A 26,214-nucleotide genomic window follows, 5' to 3' on the forward strand; every position below is an offset into this window, starting at 1 on the left:
TCAAAACTTACGGTTTAAAGGTTAGGAAAGATAAGTGTACTTTTTTTTCCAAGTCGGTGACGTACTTAGGTTTCGTTATCAGTAAACAAGGTGTACACACGTGCCCCGAGAAAATAGAAGCAATAAAAAAAGTTCCCGAACCGAGTAATATTACCGAGTTACGTTCGTTTATAGGCTTAGTAATGTATTACTTAGTTATGTGTACCTTTCCTAACCTTTAAACCGTAAGTTTTGAGCCTCCTGAACACTTCGTGCAACGTTTTTAAATGCGTTTCATCATCTTCCCCGGTTATTATCAGATCGTCTAAAAAAATACCTACACGCGGTAAATCTCCGAACAGCTGTTCTAATTTCCTCTGAAAAATACCGGGGCTCGAAGCTAAGCCGTATATAAGTCGATTGTACATGAACAAGCCTTTATGAGTGTTTATGACTGTAAACCGTTTGGATTCATCTAATTCAAATTGTGCGTACGCTTGCGATAAATCTAATTTTGTGAATCGATTCCCTCCATGTAATTTAGCGAGTAAGTCATCAACTCGTGGTAGCGGAAAACGGTCCACCTCCAAACATTTGTTGAGAGTTAATTTAAAGTCAGCACATACCCGAATGGTTCCATCTTTTTTCATCACCGGAACAATAGGTGTAGCCCAGTCGGACGAGTTTACCGGAGTGATCACACCGTCCGCCACCAGCTGATCGAGCGCGCGCTCCACCGGCTCGCGCAGTGCGTACGCCAGCGGTCGCGCGCGCAGGAACACGGGCGCCGCGCCCGCGCGCAGCCGGAACCCCACCGCTCCGCCGGTAAACCTCCCCAAGCCGGCTTCAAACACTTCACAATATCTGGAACTGAAATCGTTTATGTCAAAAATATGTTTCGGACTGATATTATTACAATTTATGGATTTTATTAAGTCAGGCAGAATTCCTAATTCTTTTATCCACTGTCTGCCGAGTAAACTCGTTTTCCCGTTAACCATGACATACAAATCTAACTCTTTACATTTTTTATTATATTGTACCGAAGGTAAAATTTTACCTACGGGTTTGACATGAATGTCCGTATAATAACATAAATTCAAATCGCTAGCTTTTAACGGACACTCAGAAAATAATTGATTATAACAATCATAGCTAATACAAGATATCGCACTGCCCGTATCTACTTCCATAACTAGATTTACATTGTTGACTCGTAATTGCACCATGTAGGGTCCATACTTCTTCAACGTTTTAGCATCTATAGAAAAGTTATTTACCTCTTCACTGCCGTTACTGTCACTGTCTGAACACTCGTAGACTGCCCGCTCTTCTAACATGGCATGAAATGCGACGTTTTTTCTCAAATTCGGACACATTCTCTTAAGATGCCCTTCTTTGTTACATACTCTGCAAACGTAGGCCTTAAATTTACACGAGCTCTGCCCGTGCTGCCCTCCGCACGCCGAACATTGCTGCGTCTGTCCTCCCTTCCAGTCCGCACTGCTCCTCACGGCTCGTCGCTTGCCCGCGCCCGTGCCCATAGCGCCCTTTGTCCCGTCGCCCTGCGTGACCTTTGGACCGCGCGGTCGATAACGCTCTGCACTGGCCGCCTCCGCCGACTGCCGCTTGTCCCTCTTCACCGCGGCCAGCTGATGCACTGCTGTTGCCGTCATGGACGATGATACTCCCTCCTCTGTTATAGACCGGTCCTGTACCAGCGCCGCATGACTTTCCGCAGCTTCCATTGCCACCGCCATTTTGAATGCTCTTTCAAATGTTAGGTTATCTTCCGTAAATAACTTTTGCCGAATGCTATCATTACGGATACCACACACGAATTGGTCTCGTAAATTATCTTTTAAACTGGCTTCTTGAAAATCACAATCTCTCGTCAACTTTTTTAACTCCGCAGTATATTCCGCAATGGTTTCGTCACTTCTTTGTGTCCTCTGACGAAACTTATATCGTTCGGCCATGGTACTCCGTGTAGGTTGTAGGTGCTTCTTCATAAGTGCCACGAGGTCATCGTATTTTTTTGTCGACGGTTTGTCCGGTGAACATAAGTTTGCCATGAGTTCGTACGCGTCACTACCCATGACGGTGATTAAAGTTGCTACTTGCACTGTCGGTTTAACGTCGTTCGCTAAAAAAAATTGGCCCAAGCGCTCCGCATACAAGTCCCAGTTATCCTTATGCACATCGAAAGTACCAATTTTACCGACCGACATTGTCACTGCGATATTCACTATCGTCCACTAAAAAAAACGTTTCACACGCGTTTACAGTTCGATTTCGTCGCCACAGTATTTTAGGATGTACTGGCTATCTAGGAACTTCTAGAAGGGAGAGAAAGCACAAGACGCGTCCTCTTGGTAACAACCATTTATTGAAAGAGAGCGATGATATGTAGGTATACATTAATCTGTCGCCGAGAATTGGTTCTACGCTCTTACCTAATTATACTCATATATTACACTATCGATAACACATAATTTTTAAGAAAAAAAAACCGACTTCTATGCGGCCCGGTGAAAGATTATTGTAGATGGTGCGCTATGTAGAAAAGGAAGCATTTCGTTTCTGTAAGGCTCGCAGTTCTAACCTAACCTAACCCACTTTTGTTCGGTTCTCTGAGGATAGCAGTTCAAACCTAACCTAACCCACTTAACGGCGCATGCGGTGCGGTGTACGGGGGTTTGAGCGGGAGGGGTTTGGCCTCATCATACTTTATACCTACATTTTATGGTAGGTAATCATAGTGGTTTATTTAGTTTAGGTATCATGGTGGTTTTCCGGGTCAAGGTCCGGGTCTGTGTCCGAGTCCGGGTCCGAGTCTGGGTCTAGTCCAGGTCCGAGTCCGAATCCGAGTCCAGGTCCGGGTCCGGGTCCGAACCGGATCCGGGTACGAGTCCGGATCTGGATCCGAGTCCGGGTCCCAGTCCAAGTCAAAGTCGAAATTCGAAATCACCAAACATGTACTATGCGTCGTTGAAGAGTTCTGTTCTGATAATCATCAGCAGTTCCAGTTCATCAAATGCGACAGTTTTTAATGTTAATGCTTTATTTTATGATGAAAATACAGAAAATTCTATAAGTACGTGTGCCTTTAAGATTTGAGGAGTTCCCTCGATTTCTCATGGATCCCATGTTCAGAACTTGAGCTTGACATAAATATGGCTTAAAAACCTAACTTGCATAACAAACATCACGAAAAGAAAAAATCGCCAAACGCGAGCTATGCGTCGTTAAAGAGTTTCGTTCTGGTCATCATCAGCAGTTACACTTCCTCAAATGTTACTTTTTAAATGTATATGCTTGATTTGTTGATTAAAACACAACAATCACTATATGTATGCCTTTAAGATTTGAGGAGTTCCCTCGATTCCTTATGGATCTCATCATCAGAACTCGAGCTTGACAGAAATGTGGCTTAAAAACTAAACTTGCTTAACAAACATAACGAAGAGGACAAATCGCCAAACGTGAACTATGGGTCGTTGAAGAGTTCTGTTCTGATCATCATCAGCAGTTCCACTTCATCAAATGCGACAGTTTTTAATAAAAATGCTTGATTTTCTGATGAAAATACAAAAATCTCTATACGCACACCTTTAAGATTTGAGGAGTTCCCTCGATTCGTCATGGATCCCATCATCACAACTCGAGCTTGACAAAAATGTGGCTTAAAAACTTAACTTGCTTAACAAACATAACGAAGAGGACAAATCGCCAAACGTGAACTATGCGTCGTTGAAGAGTTCTGTTCTGATCATCATCAGCAGTTCCACTTCATCAAATGTCACGTTTCTGAATATATGCTTGATTTGTTGATAAAAACACAAAAATCACTATATGTATGCCTTTAAGATTTGAGGAGTTCCCTCGATTCCTCATGGATCCCATCATCAGAACTGGGTTTTGACAAAAACGGGACCAATCTGTATGAATATACATACAATCAAAAAAAGAATTTTCAAAATCGGTCCAGTAATGACGGAGATATGGAGTAAAAAACTTAAAAAAAAAAAAAACATACAACCGAATTGATAACCTCCTTCTTTGAGATTTGGAAGTCGGTTAAAAAGATCAACCTTGACGACCGGTCTGGCCTAGTGGGTAGTGACCTAGTGACCCTGCCTGTGAAGCCGCGGTCCTGGGTTCGAATCCCAGTAAGGGCATTTATTTGTGCGATGAGCACAGTTATTTGTTCCTGAGTCATGGTTGTTTTCTATGTATTTAAGTATTTGTATATTATATATATCGTTGTCTGAGTACCCACAACACAAGCTTTCTTGAGCTTACCGTGGGGCTTAGTCAATTTGTGTAATAATGTCCTATAATATTTATTTATTTATTTATAACCTCCTAAGTTGTGTAGTTGCAACGATATAAATATTACATCTCTTCTGAGCGGGTGCATTTTATTTTACACGACGATTTGCACAAGAAAAAGCTTTGTGTAAGGTAAGAGCCGCGATTACTGACTCCAGAACAAATGCGTATTCGCATGTGAACATCTGATGAAGATTTGCAGGTGTTTAAAAAAAATCCAACAGATTTTATTCGCCGTTTTGTTACTATGGATGGAACCTGGATCCATCACTACATCCCGGAGATGAAACATCAGTCGAAACAATGGGCTGGTCATGGTGAGCCAACTCCAAAGAAAGCCATATGCATTCCGTCTGCTGGAAAGGTGATGGCGTCTGTTTTTTGGGACGCAAAGGGATACTTTTAATTGCCTACCTGGCCAAGGGAAAAACTATAACTGGAGCATACTACGCATCACTTTTGGATCAGTTACAGGCGGCAATAGCTGAAAAACGTCCAGGTTTGGCAAAATCTAATGTGATTTTTCACCATGACTACGCTCCGGTGCATTCAAGTCGTGTCGCTGCACAAAAATTGTCGGAGTTACGATTGGAACTTCTTCCACACCCTACTTATTCACCAGATTTGGCTTCGTCGGACTATCACCTCTTCCCGAAACTGAAAACATTTCTCTTAGGGCGAAATTTTAAGTCCGATGAGGAGGTTATATGGGAGGTCAATGCGTATTTCGAGGCCCTTGAAGAAACGCACTTCCGTGAAGGCATAGAGAAGTTGCAGACTCGTTGGGACAAGTGCGTAGAACTTCGGAGGGATTACGTAGAGAAATAATATAAATACATTTGCAATATTATTATTTTTTGATATGAAACCAAGTTACTTCTCAAACAACCCTCGTACATAACCAATTCCCGCCAACTAACTTTTTAATTATTTTTTTTATTTTCAACATGTGATCAGAGTTTCAGACGCTTGGTTTTCTGCCAAGTCAAACATTTCGGAGCATTTTTGAACGATAATCGACTCCTATTTTATGTGATTTACTAAATTTAATGACAGAAAATACGGATTTCTAATAAATTGTAGCAAAAATAAAATAATATAACAAGTTTTGTCATCTACACAATTTTATTGCTCGGTAAAATTGTGCAATATGTTTTAACTGTTTGGCTGTTGAGACCGATTACCTTAGTCTTAGAAGAAAATTTTACTTTTCAGCTCTAGATCATAAAATGCGATTTTATGTCGTCTACGCACGACATAAAGATGCACTTTTTGAGCATGAGAAGTGAAAATACTATATTTAACCTCTTATGCCACTTTAAACTTACATAACGATAATGGTATTTGCTCCATACATTTAAGAAAAGGTACCTTATGGAAATAAATTTAATAATACATATTAAGAAAATATTAATTTACATTAAACTGCCACCAATTTAATTAGTTCCTCGTCATAATAATATTAAAAATACCAATAATTTGTATGTAAAGAAAAGGTACCTTGTGGTTAAGTTACATAATGAGGCATTGATGATGATGGAACAGTTAGGATAAACTAATAATATTTTGGGGTTAAGATGGTATAAGTCGTCTATTTCTTATCAATAATATATTTAGGTTGCCATTGTAGACAAGCGGCTTTGAGGTTCGATGACCTCAGATATTACCTATAGGAATGCGTTGGGTATTGGCATTTTTCAGCAAACCAATGGCAGATTTATTGCATACGACTGAACCAAATGAAGATTATTCTAGTTAAGAAAGACTTGACGAGAGTAACTTTGGTATAATAGCAGGCTACTCGGATTTGTAATGTCGGTCGATGTACGTTTATAATATTGGCTAGGCCCTCCGACCAGAACTGAAATTATCAAATTAGTTTTTCTGAATGCAAATACAGTTCTCTACCAAACTTCTTTTCTCGTATTGACTAGTTCTTTTTGGGAATTTTCAATCACTTTTCCATAAGGTACCTTTTCTACTAAACTTTGAAACGACATTACTAGGCTTATAAGTTACTTATAACAAAAATAGAAACAGGTAAACAAACGTTAAGCATTTAGGTTTCAGATCACACAATAAAAAGAAATTGAGCATTTTTTCACCTTTTTACAAAACATTGAATATCTCCGAAACTAGAAACACCCGTAAGGTACCTTTTCCTGTGGGACGTCACAAATATTTCTTCATTATATTTTAAATGCAGTTAACACTTATTAATCTTATTATATAAAGGCTTCGTCACACAGGGGCGTTTTCCGGGCGGGGCGTGAGCGGCGCGTGAGCGTTTTATATGTAAAAGCGGCGCGCCCCGCTTACACCCCGCCCGGAAAACGCGCCTGTGTGACGAAGCCTTAACTGGGTTATAATGGTTTGTAGTTGTACTAAATACAACGAAACAACATGTCTATTAAATTATAATGTAACAACACAATTAATTAAATATTAAATAATTCAGTAGGTAGGTAGGTACCTATTTATTTACGGTGCACGGGAATCTCAACCAAAGCTAGAACGACACATATTTCTAAGTATAACATATAACTAAGAAACAAGTTTTTTATGTTGCTGTTTGCGAGCGGGAACGCGGGGAAGAACATTAGAATAGAATTACGTTAGAATATTGGCGAGATCATTAAAATTTTACCAGTGTTTTAAGCTGTTATTTTGTATTTTAGCGCTTTGATTCCTTTTACCGGATCCGAGACCGGATCCGGTAGCTTGAAAAATGTACCGGATCCGGTCGGATTACCTGATCCGCTGAACCGGATTGCAATCCCTAAAGGCTTCGTCACACAGGCGCGTTTTCCGGGCGGCGCGTGAGCGCTGCGCGCCGCTTTTACATATAAAACGCTCACGCCCCGCTCACGCGCCGCCCGGAAAACGCGCCTGTGTGACGAAGCCTTAATGTCGATATTTAGTTGTGCATACATAAACATAACTGTAAATAAAGTGTAAATACTCGGCCTCAAGTTTTTGATATCTATTCTCCTTTCCTCTAATCTTACTTCTAAAGGCTTGGCCAGACACAGAGCGCGACGCAGCGCCGCGTCCGCGCCGCGCGACCGCGGCACATGCTAACTGGTTACCGACGTCAAACAGACTGCGTCCCGCCGGTATCACGCTCCGCTTCTGTCGCGCCCCGCGCCGCGCGGCCCCTTGCGTCCGCGCAGCGCTGCGCCGCGCGGACGCGGCGGGCCGCCGCGTCGCGCTGGGTCACATCAGTCGGATCGGACGTTAGGCAGCGAGCGGTGGCGCGCGGCCGCGCCGCGTTCGCGCGCGCGATGAGGGCGTGTTGAGAGCGCGGTCCGCGCGCGCCCTGTTTGAACAGTCATCGCGTCGGCATCACGCGGCGCTGCGTCGCGCTCTGTGTCTGGCCAAGCCTTAAGGCCTACTGTCCACGGAAGCGTAGCGTAGCGGAGCGGCAACATCGCGTCAGCCGCTCCGTGGACAGAGTTGTGCGTTTTTGTATGTAGGCTGCAAGCAAGCGTACACCAAGCGTACAATGACGAATACGCGTCTATGCAGCTACGCTTCTGTGGACAGTAGGCCTAACTAATATAATATTAGACCTAAATTCGAAAGTTTGTTAGGAAGTACGGACTTCTATGTGTATATTTCTTAACTGTTCATGCTTAGTATGAGGATGGATGTCGGGAGGTGTATTGACACAACCAGATTCTAAATAAGACTACACTTTATTCATAATGATCATTGATTATATAACATTGAAATACACGTATATAAGCATCTATAGTTCTATACACTACATCTCCCACGGAGGGGAAAAAAAAATTTACTTAAGTACAAGTTTTTTTTTTGTTCAAATTATCATGCTTTAACAATGAAATTACCTATCTGATCTTATCATTACTTAAAACTAATTGGTATGTTAAGAGTTACAAGTCTTGTTTACAATGCATCAACCACAGTATAGGTAAACCAGAACTTTGGGAGTATTGTCAAGAGGGCGCTCGTTTTGAATTTTATATAGCAACAATTTGTATAGTGGGGACAATGGAAATTGGCAGATGATTTTTGTTTTATTCCGACAACTTTAATAAGTGCGAAGTTTGATGTTTGGATATTTCTTCGGTTTTTACGCTTAAATGGCTGACTCGATTTAGATAAAATGAATAGCGTAAAGTCAATTTTCTTTTTTTTGTTTTCTTTTTTTTAGGTTTGGTCGTTTAATTCCGCCCTTACGCCCTTCGCTAGCAATCCGTGATACCGATGCATGCGATACACCTAATACACAAATCAAATGATTACAAGACATCAACCAAATCGTGACGACCTGACTATAGTGACATTTGTCCATAAGTTTGAAACTTACCCGTCAATTCAGATGCTAATTTCGTTATGTTTTCTAATGGAAGAAATTTCTCTCCCGCACGTTTTTTTTCCAATAAATAACTATATACACTATTTACAACTTTTTTCTCTGTAAAATCTAAAACTTTCGGCATGATTATTGCAGTCTAATAATAATTCACACGAAACTAGACAAAGCAATGTTTACATTGTCAATATTGACAACTATCATAGAGGGTAGATGTTGTCTATTATTAAAATTGTTGCCATTGCTAGAAATTAGTACCAACAAATTTCCGTAACATGGCGCACCCTCAATAGATCCTGGTTCACCTTTAAAACAAAAATAGACAGTATGCTAACATTGCATCATGGTATGAAAGGCTTAGTTCTTGTTAAATCCGGAAGGGATTCAACCAACTTTATCTATGGGAGAGCTGTAAACCTATTATGCCTAACTCCTACTGCCCTAGTCAACCCTAAACAACCCTAATTCCCTAGCCCTACCATAGATTCAGTTTACATATAAATAAATATAATAAACAGGGATGTCTGCACCTTTGCGACCTACGGGTACAGACGGAAGGTTGGAAGGATATGGGTAAACGGGTTTTGGATAGTCACTGCTAGTTACACAGACTCATGCAACTAATTAAGGCGTGAAGGTGTCTTGCCACAGTGACGGAGAGTAACCTGGTTGATGAAGTAAACACGGGAGTCCAAATGAGAAAAGAGATTTTATTTACAATGATTATTCTATTTATACAAAAATTCTGCATATGAGTGATTCTATACAATTAAAAGTTACGTTCGTGTGCGTTTCCGTAGTCGGCGGTTTTGTTGTCCCAATTTGCTCTGCTGCTGATGTAGTCGTATGTTCAACGCACGTGAACAGTTCTGTTTTTGTGAATTACATCATATTTACCATTTTTAATTATTTTTACATTGGGTGGAATGTCTTTTACTACAATATATGGTCCTGAATATAAGCTTTGGAGTTTATTACCAGTCTCGTTTTTTATTAAAATTTGATCGTTGGGTTTATAAGTAACTGGATTTATATAGGAGTCGTACCTGAATTTACGCTGTAATTTACTAGAATATAAGTTTTCACGTGCCTCTCTCTGTGTAACTTGTAAACGATACTTTAGTTCTTTTGGATAATCATCATAGTTATAAAGCGGGTCTATGGATATGACTAAGTTATTTGGTAAATTACATTGCTTACCGTAGACCAATTCGAAAGGGGTGAAGTGCGTTTCCGAGTGCACTGACGTATTATAAGCGAAACTCCAAAAAGGAAGCCATTCACTCCAAGCCTCGGGGTGATTGTCGGTCTGTATACGTAGAAATGCACCTAAATGTTTGTGTGAATTTTCCAGAGATCCAATAGATTGGTGATGATAAGCGGTAGAGTTAATTTGATTGATATTTAAAATTTTACATACCTCTTTCATAGTTGTGGAGATAAATTCTGTGCCTCTGTCAGTTGCTATGGTGTTTGGTATGCCATGTTGAAGTATGAAATTGTTTACAAAACATTTTGCAACCTCTGTAGAAGTTTTAGAAACAAGGGGATATGCACAAACGTATTTGGATAGTTCGCATTGTAAAGTTAGAATATATGAATGATTATAATTATCCTTATCTAGAGGGCCCATTATATCTAAGAATATTTTTTCAAACGCAGAGTGCGCTGTTGACGTCACGACCATAGGTTCTTTTATTTGAACCGTATATTTTTGGCGCTGGCACTTTTCACACTTACTTACGAATTCTTTAATATCGTTTTCAAGGCCAGGCCAGTAATAGTACTTTTTCAAATTGTTATACATTCTCCTTATACCCGCGTGGCCACTCGTGGGTAAAAGGTGAAAATCATTAAGTATGACTCTTTTATCGTCTTTGTCATATATTCGCTTTACTTCATTTAATATATGTAGTTGTGGTCCGGACCAATCCACCATATTTTGTATTTCGCTAACTAATTTCTCGACAAATATATTATTATATTTATTTTTAATGAAATATATGTCTTCAAGTTTTATTTTCTTACATAACTCACTAAGTTCTCTCACAAAAGCGGCTCGCGTCAGTTGTGATTGAGATACTTGTTTAATATAAATTGTCTTTCTTTCCTGGCTATAACATAATGTTTTACTCTCGTGATTAATTCGTTTTTCTCTTTTTAACCTATCTATACTTTTTATATCTAGAAATCTCAACTCTACGGAATCCTTCGGTTTGCTATGTGTTGCTACAATTCTTGGTTGATCAGACCTGTCGTCAGTAGAAACCATATCAACCGGGGATACCGCATCCATCCTTCTTTTCTGCGCTCTAGTCATCACGTTAATTACATGTTCATTCATTTCTTTCAATTCCTCTGACGTAATGCGTATCCGGGACAATGCGTCTGCAGCCACGTTGTCCTTGCCTTTCACATATTCAACCACGTAATCGTACTCTTCTAATGCCATTCTAAATTTTAATAATCTACTCGAGGGATCTTTCATATTGAATAAGTACACGAGAGGTTTATGATCGGTACATATTTTAAATTTACGCCCGTTCAGATATGGCCTAAAATGTTTAACTGCCCAAACCACGGCGAGCAATTCCTTTTCCACTGTAGGGTATTGAATTTCTGCTTTATTTAAGCTCCTACTTGCGTAAGCTATGGGTAATCCATTTGAATTAGACATAATTGCACCTATTGAAAATTTGGAAGCATCTGTTTGTATAATATATTCAGTTTCCTCTGAAAAATCAGGATATTGTAAAACTGGTGGTGATACCATGCAGTCTTTGAGACATTCGAATGCTTTTTGACAGTTATCATCCCATTGAAACTTTATATTTTTTCTACATAACAAATTCAAGTAATAAGCTTTTTCGGCAAAATTTGGAATGAATTTTCGGTAATAATTTGCGAAAGCTACAAAACGTTTCACCTCGTCTGTGCTTTTAGGAACTGGATAATTCTTCATAATTTCAATTTTAGCTGGATCTGGCAACACTCCATTACCTGATACGACATGTCCTAAATAAAGTATATCTTTTCGCAAAAAATCACATTTTTCCGGATTCAATTTGAAATTTACGCTTCTAGTCTTTCAAAAACATCCTGTAAATTTTTGTTGTGTTCATTTAAATTACGGCCGAAAATTATGAGATCATCTAGGTAAACAAAACATTTTTGATAAGTTAATCCAGCCATTGCCATGGTCATCATCCTGGAAAATGAATTCGGACTAGTTTTACACCCTTGAGGCATGCGAGTCATTTGCCATCTACCCACACAGAAAGCTGTATATTTTCTACTGTCTGGCTCTAACTCAACGTTGTAATAACCCTGATTTAAGTCTAAATGGGTAAAGTAAATACTACCGGATAACGAATCTAAAATCTCTGTAATATTGGGAAGCGGGAATTTATCATCTGTAATACAATCATTAAGTTTACGGTAGTCCACTACTAATCGCCATTTCTTGTTTCCACTGCTATCCGATTTTTTAGGCACTAGTAATATTGGGCTTGACCACTCGCTTCTACACGGCTCTATAATACCTTGTTCCAACATACTATCTAACTGTCTTTGTACTTCACCTTGTTGGGAATGTGGCAGCCTATACGGTTTAGAGTACACTGGTTGTACATCCTGTTTTAAAGTAATTTTATGCTTATAAATGTTCGTTGTCGTTAATTTGTCCCCTGGCAAATAAAAAATATCGCAGTATTTAGCACACAATTTCTCAATAGAAATTTGTTCCTCTCTATTTAAGTGACTAATTTTTAAATAAGAAAACATCTTTTTAACCCGTTCCGCATTTTTATGCGTTTCGCCAAACATACATACATCGTAATCACTTGCTTTGTGAATAGTCGGGTTTAATTTGTTAATAGTCAAATCATTTTCAGTCGTATTAAGCAAACGAATAGGTATCTTTCCATTGTTAGGTTTCACTAATGCACTAGCCATAAACAATCCGGGTCGAATCTCATTCGCGCACACCACACATTCCTCTTCTATATTCGTCTTTATGTAACGTATAGATTCCGACCTAGCCGGTACCGTCAAACGGTTGCTATCCTCTATAAATAGCGGTAATATTATTTTACAATCTAAGCCATTCCTTAAAGTCAAAGTGATATCATAGTAGTCTATAGTTGACGTGTACTTTCTGAAAAAGTCATGTCCTAAGATGCCGCCAGCCGTACATGGCAAAGAATTGAAAACATAAAACTTTTGATTAAGGCTATGATCTCCATAATTAAGGTCTAAGCAAACATATCCGATAGGTTGGACTTTGCCGCCCAATCCGCTGACTACTACATTATCGTTATGGATTGGAATATTCTGATTATGTATGTACTTATATTTTATAGCACATATGGTAGAACCCGTATCAATTAAATATTGAGTCGAAATACCGTTACCAAAAGATAATTCTACATAACTATGTTTCTTATTGCTGTTAATTAAAATATATTCTTTAGTCACGAAAAAACTGATTCTCGTTACTATTCGACACGTTACTATCCGTCATTACATGTACTTGCTGTTGACTGCGTATCCCATTGTTCCTAGCTCTGTTGGAATAGAATTGGGACCTACTTCTATTCTGCTGGTAAGGCCTCGTTGCTCCTCGGGCAGCCGCAGGTTGGAAGCCACGTCCCGTGCCTCGCTGTCGGCTACTGAACCCGTACCTTGCCGGTTGATGGCCGCGTGTTGAGTATGACCTTCCACGGTGTCCCCTAGAGTATGAGGATGATGGGCCTCTGAAATATCTCGAATTATAATTATGATTACGTGCCATTGTCAAAATCCCTTCAGACGTACTTGGAGTGGACCGGTCGTAATCTATGGCAGCTTGAACTGCATCTTTTAGGGTGGTAAAATTCCGCGCAGCGATTATAGTGCTGAGTCTGCGATTTCGCAGCCCATCAGCGAAGCTCTGAATAGCCTGGCGTTCATTTAAGGGTCGCAATACCTTATAATTATCGGCATTATCACCCGCCTGCGACAAAGTAAGATCGACAAACATTTCTGCTAATTGTTTACCATAGTCATCGATAGACATTTCGTTTTGTTTTAAACTTAAAAGTGGTTTTTGCAAACATGACACTGACTTTTTTTGGTAAAAGCTCATTTTTCATATCCGTGATTAAAGCGTCAACGGTAGTATATTCTGGTAGCAGCTTTAGTTTAGCTGACTGAGAAAGCCTACTTTTTAAGACGAAGGTTACCAGTTTCATTTTTGAATCGTTATCGAGAAGTGATTGATAATACTCAATACCGTCAATTAAGTTCTGAATTTCATTAATATCATCTTTCATTACTGGTAATAAACTCAAAGCCGTTTTTAAGTTAAACTTCTCCATCTCGGACATATTAGCTTCACTACACAATTCTAAAATTTCTGCATACAATGCATCAAACTGGCTACAAAATTTCTTTATAGTTATAAGATCGTCGTTTTTTATGCTAAACTATCCAAAAAAGTAGAATAATCAGCATGCACAGCTTGTGCTTCAATCAACTTATTTTGAACAATTTGTCCTACTCTTCTCTTAGGACCGATTTTAATTAAATATTGTCTTATAACAGTTAACTGCTTAATTAAATCTAATAATTCATCTGCCATACTAATTCATAATTAAAATTAAAAGATATATTCGCCTTAAGCTATAGCTACGTGATATACTAATTATAAACCAATTAAGTTCTAATCTTACTCATTGTCCGGTGAGTAGGTACAGACGGCTACACAGTACACATGGCACAGACGGTTACAACGCGCACTACACTTTACACTGCACTTTTTATTTCGACGCTTTTGTTCATTGAGCTGTATATAGTCCGTATTCCGCTACAAAAGTTCAAACACGCACGTAGTTAAACCTCGTTTTCCGATTTCGGCGTCCGGCGAAAAATCGAGCTCCTCAATGCGTGCCCGCGTATCTCCTCACGTATCCACCTTTTGTGGCATCTTCTATAAAAGTAGTATGCAGCACCCAAGCATATGATACCAAAGATGCATACCACCACGACGAGCAGAATATTTGTGGTATTTATACTCTTTAACTACCTCGGCGCTGTTGCTGGAGCCCCCGGCAGCATTCTGGGCTATAACGACCTCTTCTTTTGCTTGCGAAGACCCCATCTTCGTTCCGCACTTATAATTTCATATTTGAAATGAGTCCCATGTTGAGCACATTCTTTAATTTTGTTTTTCACAGCCAAAGATTTAGTCCTTGATAAATAAATGTAAAATGTAACACTTTCGCGCGCGGTAGTCACGGTCGCGGACGTCGCGATAGGCAGCGCGCAAAGCGCTGCGATGGCAGGATCGCCATATGAGGATGGATGTCGGGAGGTGTATTGACACAACCAGATTCTAAATAAGACTACACTTTATTCATAATGATCATTGATTATATAACATTGAAATACACGTATATAAGCATCTATAGTTCTATACACTACATTAGACTGATTTGTCTGGAGGACAGAATTGGATGATATTTGCCATGGACATGATTTGGATAGGTAAAAATACAAAAGTAGTAAAGTATTGACCGTTATACACCTACTACTCTGTGTCGTTTAAATCACGTAAAAAATTTGAATAAGGGCGAAAAAAACTATTGGTTTTGGAGTGTAGTTTTATTTAATGGTACCTACCTAATTGTAAAATATTTTATCTGGACTTCAGTCCTCTAATCGTAACCATCTGTCAACTTTACTTCAAGTTCCGCCTCCAGGGTAGAGGGAGAGAAATTAGGGATGAATTAGCCGCTTACTGACACGGACCGAATTCCACGCGGGCGGAGCCGCGGGCACAGCTAGTACATATAATAATATGCCTTCATACTACAGGGTGGGCCAAAAGGGTGTTGGTAGTTTTAATCTTGAATTTTTCGAAATCGCTTGGCGGGGTGCGGCGGGGGGGTATATTGCTAGAAGCCTCGTTTCGTGGAAATTTAATCGGCATAGAGCAGTACACAGGAACGGAGCCTGCATTTTGTGTATGAGCTTTTTACCAAAACCCTAAATAGTTGATTACTGCACGATGGGTGTATCGGCAGGAATACATTTACGAGATTAACGTGGGGTTCCAAGTGTTAATGTTATACGCAAATTGTTTACGGCCTGACATAAAAAATAAGAGCATACATTTACAAAACTATTTTTATTATTCGATATATTTCCCTTCTATTTCAACACACTTTTTAAATCTGTAAATTAGCTTTTTTATACCCTTGTAAAATGTAAAAGTCTGAAAGTTTGTCCTCAAAATGGGCGTAAACCGCATGGGTCACTTTAACGTCTAAAGAAAATCGTCTTCCCCTTAAGTCTGCCTTAAGTTTCCAAAACAAATAGTAGTCACTAGGGGCCAGGTCGTGACTATACGGTGGGTGGCGAATTTCCTCAAAGCCACACTTTGCAACAGCAGCCTTGGTAATTAAAGCAGTGTAAATGGGCGCATCGTAGTAGAGAAGGCGCTTCACTTCTGCTAAGTTTTCCCCGAAGTGTGTGCTTGATCACCTCTCGTAACTGTTGTTTATGTAGCCTCTAGTAGCTGCCAGTCACCGTGGTATTACTTTCTTTTATGTTCACCAACAGTATTCCGTGACAATCCCAGAACATGGTAGCCATGGTCTTTTTAGTGGATTGCGTTACCTTCGCCTTCCGAGGCCGCTGTTCACCATGACGACGCCACTCCTTCGATTCTCTTTTATAGAGGCAATCATAGTACAAAACCATTGTTTCGTCCCCAGTAACAATTGACTCCAGAAAACTCTTTCCATGTTTTTTATAGGCATCCAAAACTTCCTGAGAGCAAGCTTGAAAAAAAGTTTACACTTTCTGTTGTTGTAATACTTGTAATCGCCGTGAAATAAAAACCGCGAACAAACTATATCCAAAAGAACAGGATAAATGACAATAAAAATGACATATTTTGTTATTTTTTTAAAACGGCCAAATCATTCCAGCCGAAAATATTTGGACCGCACCTCGTAGCATTTCATCAAGCGTTTCGGCGTTTCAATAAACGGATTACATAATTACATATTAGGCATAATTTCCACCGCGATATAATCGGCTGACTATTTTTAAAATTCATGATAGCATCTAAACTATCATCTGACAAAGTATTAGCCGGGAGGCCACGACTGACGATATATGCTCCTGGCCCGCGGTTTATAAGCTAAAATGAGGTTTTCTCAATATAACAATATATATTGCAAGTAGTATACCATTAATGCGGTCGCGTTCTGTATCGTTAGACAATCACTAGAATGTGTTACTGTTTCTATTCCAGGGGCGGCGAAGATAGCACTAGCAACCCGTGTGCGATTGTGGCGACGGCGGCTGCCCCGGCGAACTGGCGGGGCACCAACGACAGCGCCACCGACTACTGCCGGCGCGGCAACACGCCAGTCACTTACGGCAGGTACCAGCGGAAAAATTCTACCGCGCCCTACAACACGCCTCCCTCTAACGTTGAAAGGTAACGTCGGTTCTTTAAGAAACACACAATACTATCATGGCTGAGCCATAAACTATTCGATGCTTGTTGGTAGCTCGACACAATTACAAATTTTATTAGCATTTCCCATCAGTTCGACGCGACGCGCGTGTAGTTTAGTTTACCGTGCACGAGTAGTTTTTTATAAACTTATTTCTATAACGATATGCTAGAACGGCTTTACCTGAATACAAGTACGATTTCATATCTACATGACATACGATTTAAAGGAGAGTTTTTCTCATTAAAAATTGAAGTCTTCATTCACTCAGTCATATTCAGAAAAATTTTAATACTCTTTCTACAATACTGCCTTGTACATTTCTAGATAACTAAAGTCTTCATTCACTCAGTCATATTTAGAAATTTTTTAATACTCTTTCTACAATACTGCCTTGTACATTTCTAGATAACTAAAGTCAAAGAAACAGTAAAAACAAATACATTTGAATTTAACCCATAAGACGAAAGGGGACGACCGCCTGGAAACCAGTTTTCCATACAAACGTATTCCCCATTTTCCTTTCTTGATATTAACATGAATGAAAATATTTCTACACAATTTGATGTACCTAGGTATATGCTATGCCCGACCGTTAAAAATGAGGACTACGTTTGTATGGAGAATCGATCACACCTATCCTCTTAATCCAATGTTTGATAATATTTTGGCGTATGCACTCACGCAGTTCTCCACACCAAAATTGTAGAATCATCTCACGAAATTCAGATGTCAATTGGCCACTAAGATCATGCGGTTGGGGCTCAATGCACACACACGGCGGGAGCGTGCGTGCGCAGGCGTGAGCGGGCCCCGGGCCTCTCACACTGTGACACTGACCCGTCACTGGCCGGCCGCGGGCCCTCAGGCCCGCGCACGCACGCTCATGCACGCTCCCTCCGTGTGTGTGCATTGAGCTTAGCTCAATATAATATGAATATCTGGGAGGGAATATAAAAACTAAAAAATGCGCGTTTTCCCAGAGCTCTAGCTAGATCGATTTTTCGTCCCCGAAAACCCCCATGTAGCAAATTTCATCGAAATCGTTAAAGCCGTTTCCGAGATCCCCGAAATATAATAAATATACAATAATTGCTGCTTTAAAGGTATAAGATAATAATATGATTAAACATGTTTAAAAAAATTTTTCGACTTTACCAGGTGACCAATTCTACATTTATAGTTGTATGTCGAGAATAAAAAAAGCTAAAATGGTATTATTTTATGTCAAAACTTAGACAGAAATATGTGATCTAGTTAACGACCGCGACCTGAATTGCATTGGATGCAAAGTAGTTTATCTCTGCATTATTTTATGGTCCTGAATTTTATAATAGTTTTCTTGTAATATAGAAACATTAGTTTTATCAATTTAGGCCCAAAATATTATAACATATTTAGGTACATAAGTAGATAATAATAATTCGTTTCGCAACTTGTACTTTTCTCATATGCAGAAATTGTAAAAAAACTTTACGATACAGGCCTTAGTGCAGAGTGCACTTTATTGAGACAGCCTAACTAATAGGGGAACCTCAGAATATGCTCTCACTAGACGTGAACACTGAACAGGATAGATGCATCAGGGTTAGTAGAATGCATTCAATTTTAATGTTTCTAACCTTCCTTTATAATGAAATGTTTAATAAATCGATCTAGCATATCGTTACATTATTGTTTTATTGAAACTGGGAACTCGTGCTTGCTAGTAATTTTTTATTTACATAGTTAGAATACAAAAAAATCATTGATTGTAGGTATACGATGTGTAAAGTCTAAGAGAAAGTCGGATTTGGAATGTGACATCTAATCTAGATGGTGTTCACAACCAGAGTTAAGGCTTCGTCGCACAGGCGCGTTTTCCAGGCGCGGCGTGAGCGGGGCGTGAGCGTTTTATATGTAAAAGCGGCGCGCCCCGCTCACGCCGCGCTTGGAAAACGCGCCTGTGTGACGAAGCCTTTACCACATATAGTACGGCTCCGTTCCGTACCTACTATATGTTGTAACTCTGGTTGTCAGACATTGACGTTCGGACAATTCAAGTTACCACAGACGTATGGCGTCGTTTAGCGCGATCTAGTTCAGCTGTCAAACACGGCACGACTTTCTCTTAAGGCTTCGTCACACAGGCGCGTTTTCCGGGCGCGGCGTGAGCGGGGCGTGAGCATTTTATATGTACAAGCGGCGCGCCACGCACGCTCACGCCGCGCCCGGAAAACGCGCCTGTGTGACGAAGCCTTTAGATTTTACTCATCGTAGACAATCAATAATTCTGGTTGAATACTATTAAAAATGCTGCTTGCTAATAAGCTTACTTATACTTATAGCATAGACGAGGAATAAAGAAGTTAGGGCAATCATTACAAAAACAACTATTTTGTAATGATTGCCCTATCTTCTTTAAATTCATGATTTGATTGAAAAATCACGGTGGAAAATCAATATTTCTACCTATAGGAAGGGATGAAATCGACATTACCATTATCCTAACACGCTTGATCCCAAATATGTGACTAACCACATCGCTCCAGTCACCGCTTTCAGTGTCTGCTATCAATAGGCCATCCGAGCGGATAATTATAGACGCAGGGTTGGGTCTGTTGCAGGACGACACCTCACCACCGATGGTACGCGAGCGGGGAGCGCACTGGCGGCGGCGGCGAGAGCACGCCCAGCACGCCGGGCGGCGCCGACAGCGGGCGGCGGCGGCGCGCGTCCGGCTCCGGCTCGTCGCGCTCCGAGTCCAGCTCGCCCGAGCCCTCCGACACCTCGCGCGCCTCCACGCCCGCGCAGCCGCCGCCGCACACGCCGCACCACAACGCGCACCGCACGCCGCCCGGCTTACAACACCAGGTCTCTATCTCGACTCTACTACCTCAACCCGAAATTAGAACCTCGACTATCCGAACTAATCGAAATGGGACTTAATCGCGTATCTAAGTTTTAAGATTTACCTCCGACGTTTCGAGGACGGCGTTGTTCCCGTGGTCTCGGAGAAGGCTGGCTTAAGTTGACATCAGCATCTTCTAACCGCGCGAGTTTTTCGAACTACCCGCACTTGGTCTTGTTTATCAGCTTGAACGTTTTGCGCACTAGGGATGTCACTCTGTCGACACACAACACTAACGATATTCGATTTATCGACTGTCGATATTCGTTTACGCTTACATTTACTAATGACTGGATTCCATGTGGATGAGATCTTGAAACCCTCGTCCCGATTGAAATTACTATGTTTTTTTATTTCAATGGCTTCCCGTACTTTCCTACTGTCTGTAGAACTCAAAACATTTAATGTTTTTGGTGGGATATCTTTGACGTCGACTACTTAAAATGTTTGGGGAACATACCCAATTACCCATACTCCATAGTCAATTTGCTAGCGTAAATGTTGCCACCTTTGACTTTAAAAAGCGCTAAACGCTGCGCTTTTTGAATATACCTCGATAAAGTGCGAGATTGTCCTAGACTCCCTAGAGGATATTGAATACGCGACGAAAACCAACCTATAGTTAGGTTTTTTTAGCATTAGAAATAAGGTAAACAATCTTGAGGTGTCTTTTTATTGAAAAACACGTTTTAAAAATAAATAATGGCAAATATGTAACAATTATGAATCTAATACGATCATTTATATTCTTCTGCTTTCATAAGTAATAGTTTCAATTAAAAGACATGTCAAGATCGCTTACCTTCTTTCTAATGTTAAAAAAAACGAAGTATAGTTAACATATAGGTATTTATTAAATCCCACGAACGCGACGACCTGCGTAATTACGGAAACTGCTTTTTGTGGGATTGCTTATTAATTATTGTTGTTTTTTTTTCTTCAGTGGGCGTCGACTGCAAGCGGGAGACCTCTGGCCATTTGTGTCCGAAATCTTCCGACAAGGTCGACGGATAGTTCCCTTAAAGATGGTCTCTACCACGAGTACAAGAAACATGGGAAGGTTGTGTGGGTGAAGGTGGTCGGTCAGAACGCCGACCGATACGCAGTGGTCCGTTTTAAGAAACCGTCCGACGTAGAGAAGGCACTCGAAGTGTCTCAAGATAAGCTTTTTTTTGGGTGTAAGATCTCAGTGGCACCTCACCAAAGTTGCGATGAAGATGCGGATTCGGCCAAACCTTACGAGACTGATATTGATGAATACCATCCGAAGGTCAGTATTTACTATAATTTTGACAAACTGTTGTACTTATAAACTGGGTTCAAGACACCTTTTAATTAGTAGAACCTGTGGTATCTAAATGTAGTTGTGAGTATCTAAATGCGTCGCGCTTGCGTGAAAGTACCCTCTTATATTTATTTTTATGATATAAGAGGCAAACGAGCAGACGAATGGCCTGGACGAAGATCTTTAAATAAAATATTGGATACATTTCGCTCATCCTATAGTGACTTGAACAGGTTGATTTAGCTTAATTCAATCACGATAAGATACGATAATTATTTTAACACAAATATTACCATGATTGTTAAATAGTAGTTAGTGTTACAAGGGATCAAAATGATATATTTCCGTCAAGGGCGTACATTGAATCCTGAATGAAGCGATGGATTTTACAAATATTCTAAAGTAGAATCTTGAGCGTAATGAGGGATTCAAGTGTTAACGCCCAAGAGGAAATAATTTTGGTAGCGTGTGACACATACTGCTTTTCACATCAACTATGAGGAAAATAAAAAAATCTTAGTGTTGACACAATCTGATGCTTAAAAACAGATAATTTAAGCTAAAAAAAATAATGTGCAAAAATATTTAAAAATAGTGTGCTTGAACAGAAAAGTGCCACTTTGATCCCTCCTAGCAGGGAGGAAAAGTGCCACTTTGATCCCTCCTAGCAGGGAAGAAAAAGCTCTTTTCTGAATAGGAGGTGTGAAAAAGTTATTACTTGTTTCAGGCGACTAGGACGTTATTTATTGGTAATTTAGAAAAAGATGTAACGCAACAACAATTGAGAGACAAATTCAAACACTTCGGACGAATAATAGAAATCGATATCAAGAAAGGGAGCGGCGGAGGCGCGGGCTACGCGTTCTGTCAGTACGCGTCAATATCGAGCGTGGTGGAGGCCATCCGTGCCATGGACGGCGAGTACGTGGGCGGCTCGCGGGTCAAGCTGGGCTTCGGCAAGCCCGTCGCCACCACGTGCGTGTGGGTCGACGGGCTCACGGAGCACACGGAGAAACAGGTGCGTTACACATATAGTTTGTAGCTTTCTAGTAGACCCCGAAGGCTTATCATATTGTCTATTGTTCAGTAAAACCGCACGTGCTACTTACCTGCAAAAAAGGGTCCTAATTATTCTATTTGGCACCTGAGCGCGGGCTAGTCCAACGCTCAAAAACCAGTGTAGGTGCGCTCTCCGATAACGCGCCTTTGTTACGCATCTCGATGACACATTTTAGACTGGTTCTGTAGCGTTCGACTCGCCGGCACTCAGTAACCGAAGTACCGATTTTTTATGCAGGTGGTTGTGGCACGTGGCACGAGCGGTTTTTTTTAACAATAGACAATAGGATTAGCCTTCGGGGTCTATTAGAAAGCTACAAACTATACCTATGTACTACCTACTCATTACTCTCATTAGCATTGTGCAGTGCCCTGTTTAGCAAAACCTTGTAACTTATAATACAAGCGTAAGTCACTTTTTGACGGCTTCTGTTAGAAAGGGACTTCCACTTGTATTACAAGTTACAAGCTTTTGATAAACAGGGCACTGGCCTCTCAAAGAGAAAAGATGATCACCTTTTTATACTATACCGTATAATAAAAATCCAGCAATATTTTAACACTCGGTTTTAATTCTGTTGACTGGTCATAAAAAAAATTAAATCATATTAAAATGTAAGAGTTTTCCTCTCTGGTTATTCAGGTTATGGGAAATATTTATACACAAATTGATGCGTATTAACCATAGCTATGTCCCTTCGTTTGACTTTTTATTAATGTTTATGAATATGATTATTATAAGAGTCAAGAGCGCAAAATGGGGACTACGTTGGTATGGAAAAGCGGTCATCCACTATTCTCTTAACTTTTGCCACTTGCCTTTACTCCTTTTACAACGTAACAATCGCGTGATGTTCATTTAAATACATTCCATTCTAGAAGCCGGTAATCAATAATTCATGGTACGTTAGAGTGGTCCCGTGCACCTGAGCTTTGATACATTATACGGCAACGGGGTTTATTGAATTTTGATTACAAGGCCGGACCGTTCGCCCCTCGATGAGGTGATTTCAAGGTTAAAACGTATGCCGGAACTGGTTTACCTAGACTTAAATAGTTGGTTAGTTAAACGGTTTGATGAGGAAAACCAATCATTATTTACTTAGGTACGGATTGAAATAATTTTATTTATTTCGAACATGACCGTTTAGACGGCGCGCGGGTATGAATTATTTCAACTATTTTACACCACAAGCGCCTCTCATTCGGCTTAGAACATTATTTTAACGTGTTCAGTTATAATATTAGCCACAATTTGCCTAATCATAAAAACTAGTTCCTCTAAACAAAATTTCAGTTGTTATTAAAATACGGTAAAAGCTTCTCTCGATCATATAACGTCAACCAAAGCCGAAACGTTAACCGAATCCAAAGCAAAGGTTCGCCTCGAGCGACGTCGTTACCGGTTACGCCCACGCACACGCACTCTTGCCGCGTTAAGGCTTGGCCAGACACAGAGCGCAACGCAGCGACGCGTCCGCGCCCCGCGACCGCGGCACATGCTAACAGGTTACCGACGTCAAACAGACTGCGTTCCGCCGGTAGCACGCCCCGCTTCTGTCGCGCCCCGCGCCGCGCGGCCCCTTGCGTCCGCGCAGCGCTGCGTCGCGCTGGGTCACATCAGTCGGATCGGACGTTAGACAGCGAGCGGTGGCGCGCGGCCGCGCCGCGTTCCCGCGCGGCCGCGCCGCGTTCGCGCGCGCGATGAGGGTGTGTTGAGAGCGCGGTCCGCGCGCGGCCTGTTTGAACAGTCATCGCGTCGGCATCACGCGGCGCTGCGTCGCGCTCTTTGTCTGGCCAAGCCTTTAGCGTTGGAACGGTGTTGTGACCGGGCGTTATCCCCGCAGGTGCTAGGCGCGGTGTCGCGGTGCGGCGCGGCGACGTCGGTGTGCGTGGACCGCGCGGCGGGCGCGGCGCTGGTGCACTTCGAGCAGGCCGCGGCCGCCGGCGCCGCCGTGCGCGAGCTGCGCCGCGTCGCCGCGCAGGCCTCCGCCGCCGAGCCTGACCATCCGCGTCTTTGCGTCGACTACGCGTCCCGAGAGTGCCAGGTCAGACTTAAGCTGGGTCCAGACGGTGCAGACTTGCGCTGCGCAGACTGTTGCACGGACAAAAGTATGTGCGACTCACATCGTCCACACGATACAGACATGTTAGTTGTTCTTTAAACCTCGTGGTGTGCGGACGTCTTCATATCCCTATTACTGTACTCTTTGGACTTAGTTTTCCATACAGCTGGAAGGGACTTATATAGATCTATAAATTCAACTAAGAATTCTCACGAATATTTTCTTAAATCGTTCATTTTTATAATAAAAACAAAGCAAACTGTGAATTAATTAACCAAAGTTGTCGTAAGTTGACCCAAACAAGTCTGAACATGCGTCCACACAGTGCAGTAGTCGTGGACCCACCTTTACGTACAGAACAGATCGCACATTATATGGTAACTCATGGTGGTTCAATCAAACTTGACGTTGGGCCGCAATACACATGGCGCCATCTATTTTCATCGTTAAATTAGGTGGCACTATTATTTTCTTTAGACTACACATACGATACGTACGCGTTTTTTATCTGGCCGATGTATAAACATACATTTTTGAGGCACATTTTCATCTGAATAATATAATATGTTATTCAGTCAATGCAATTTACTTGTTTAGGCCAATTTTGTGTTTTCTTTATCAGGATGCGTTTTACGAGCAGTTGGAGAAACATGGCGGTTCAGCGGCGCTGTCTGGCACCGAGAGACTGAGTGGCGATGTAGCCACGCGATACACGTCGACACGTCACGATCCGCTACGGTTGGTTTCTATTACCTCGCACCATTGAACTTATACCACCACGAAAAACGTACTTGAACAACTCTCTTACGCGTCTCTTACGCTTACGCTCCGTGTGCTGAGAGCCTAAATGAACTGCTGTGAATAACCTTTATAATACATTTAAACTATGCTGATACGGGACTATGACAAGCCGCCAATGCATTCCATAATCTTTATAGAAGGTGTAGGTTAAAGGCTCGTGACTATATTATTTCCAGTATGCATGTTAATGAGCCACGTTTACCATAGATACGAGAGCTGCGGCTCGCGGTCGAGGGCATCGAGTTATGGGCGCGGCTCGTCGCGGACGCCGCGCTATTCCACGCTGGAGCACTATGATTCGTCGGAGTACGCGACGGATCGACGATACAGGTTAGTTATTCATATTTACTACTATATCAACTCATATCTCATTCGACACCATTCCGAACAGTGTACATTTCGTCGTTACACACAGTGCTTAATGTGCTTAGCCTGTGTCGTTGACGCGAATCTTCATTCACCGGATCTTGATATTACATCGATTGACATATCTCTCGTGTCGTTGCAGGGTATATGATGAAGTCGGTTCCAGTCCTCAGACGGAAGATGCACCTTACGAAGACAGACTACAGTCGGTAGTCGTCTCGCCGCATCGAGCGCGGAAACACCGCCGCGACTCGAGCCCAGAGGATAGAAAACATTCTAAGGTAATGTACAACATTTCAATCGTCCCTCGAGGCGTTCTTTATTGTATGGTTTATCTAATACCTTTAAACGAGCAATTCTTGTTTATTTATTTATTTATATATATATTTCGGCTCGGAAACGGCTCTAACGATTTCGATGAAATTTGCTATACGGGGGTTTTCGGGGGCGAAAAATCGATCTAGCTAGGTCTTATCTCTGGGAAAACGCGCATTTTCGAGTTTTTATATGTTTTCCGAGCGAAGCTCGGTCACCCAGATATTTTGTCTGATGTGTGTATGTATACCGCCGGCAACCATATC

General features: G+C 41.2%; 1 protein-coding gene across 5 annotated transcripts in view; it reads left to right on the forward strand.

Moving 5' to 3' along the window:
* Nucleotides 1-26,214, forward strand: part of LOC134654010 (protein split ends) — a 123,006-nt gene that overhangs the window by 75,264 nt on the left and 21,528 nt on the right. For 3 of the 5 annotated variants that reach the window (XM_063509380.1, XM_063509381.1, XM_063509383.1), the window contains exons 3-10: nt 16,959-17,147; nt 19,773-20,019; nt 21,000-21,326; nt 22,069-22,359; nt 24,248-24,448; nt 25,089-25,204; nt 25,475-25,597; nt 25,776-25,914. In XM_063509380.1, the coding sequence (XP_063365450.1) occupies nt 16,959-17,147; nt 19,773-20,019; nt 21,000-21,326; nt 22,069-22,359; nt 24,248-24,448; nt 25,089-25,204; nt 25,475-25,597; nt 25,776-25,914 (1,633 nt within the window). The remainder of the gene's footprint in view (nt 1-16,958; nt 17,148-19,772; nt 20,020-20,999; nt 21,327-22,068; nt 22,360-24,247; nt 24,449-25,088; nt 25,205-25,474; nt 25,598-25,775; nt 25,915-26,214) is intronic. The other 2 variants (XM_063509382.1, XM_063509384.1) reach the window with 1 other exon arrangement.

Source organism: Cydia amplana, chromosome 14, assembly GCF_948474715.1.
Source record: "Cydia amplana chromosome 14, ilCydAmpl1.1, whole genome shotgun sequence".
In the NCBI taxonomy this organism is placed as follows: Eukaryota; Metazoa; Arthropoda; class Insecta; order Lepidoptera; family Tortricidae; genus Cydia; species Cydia amplana.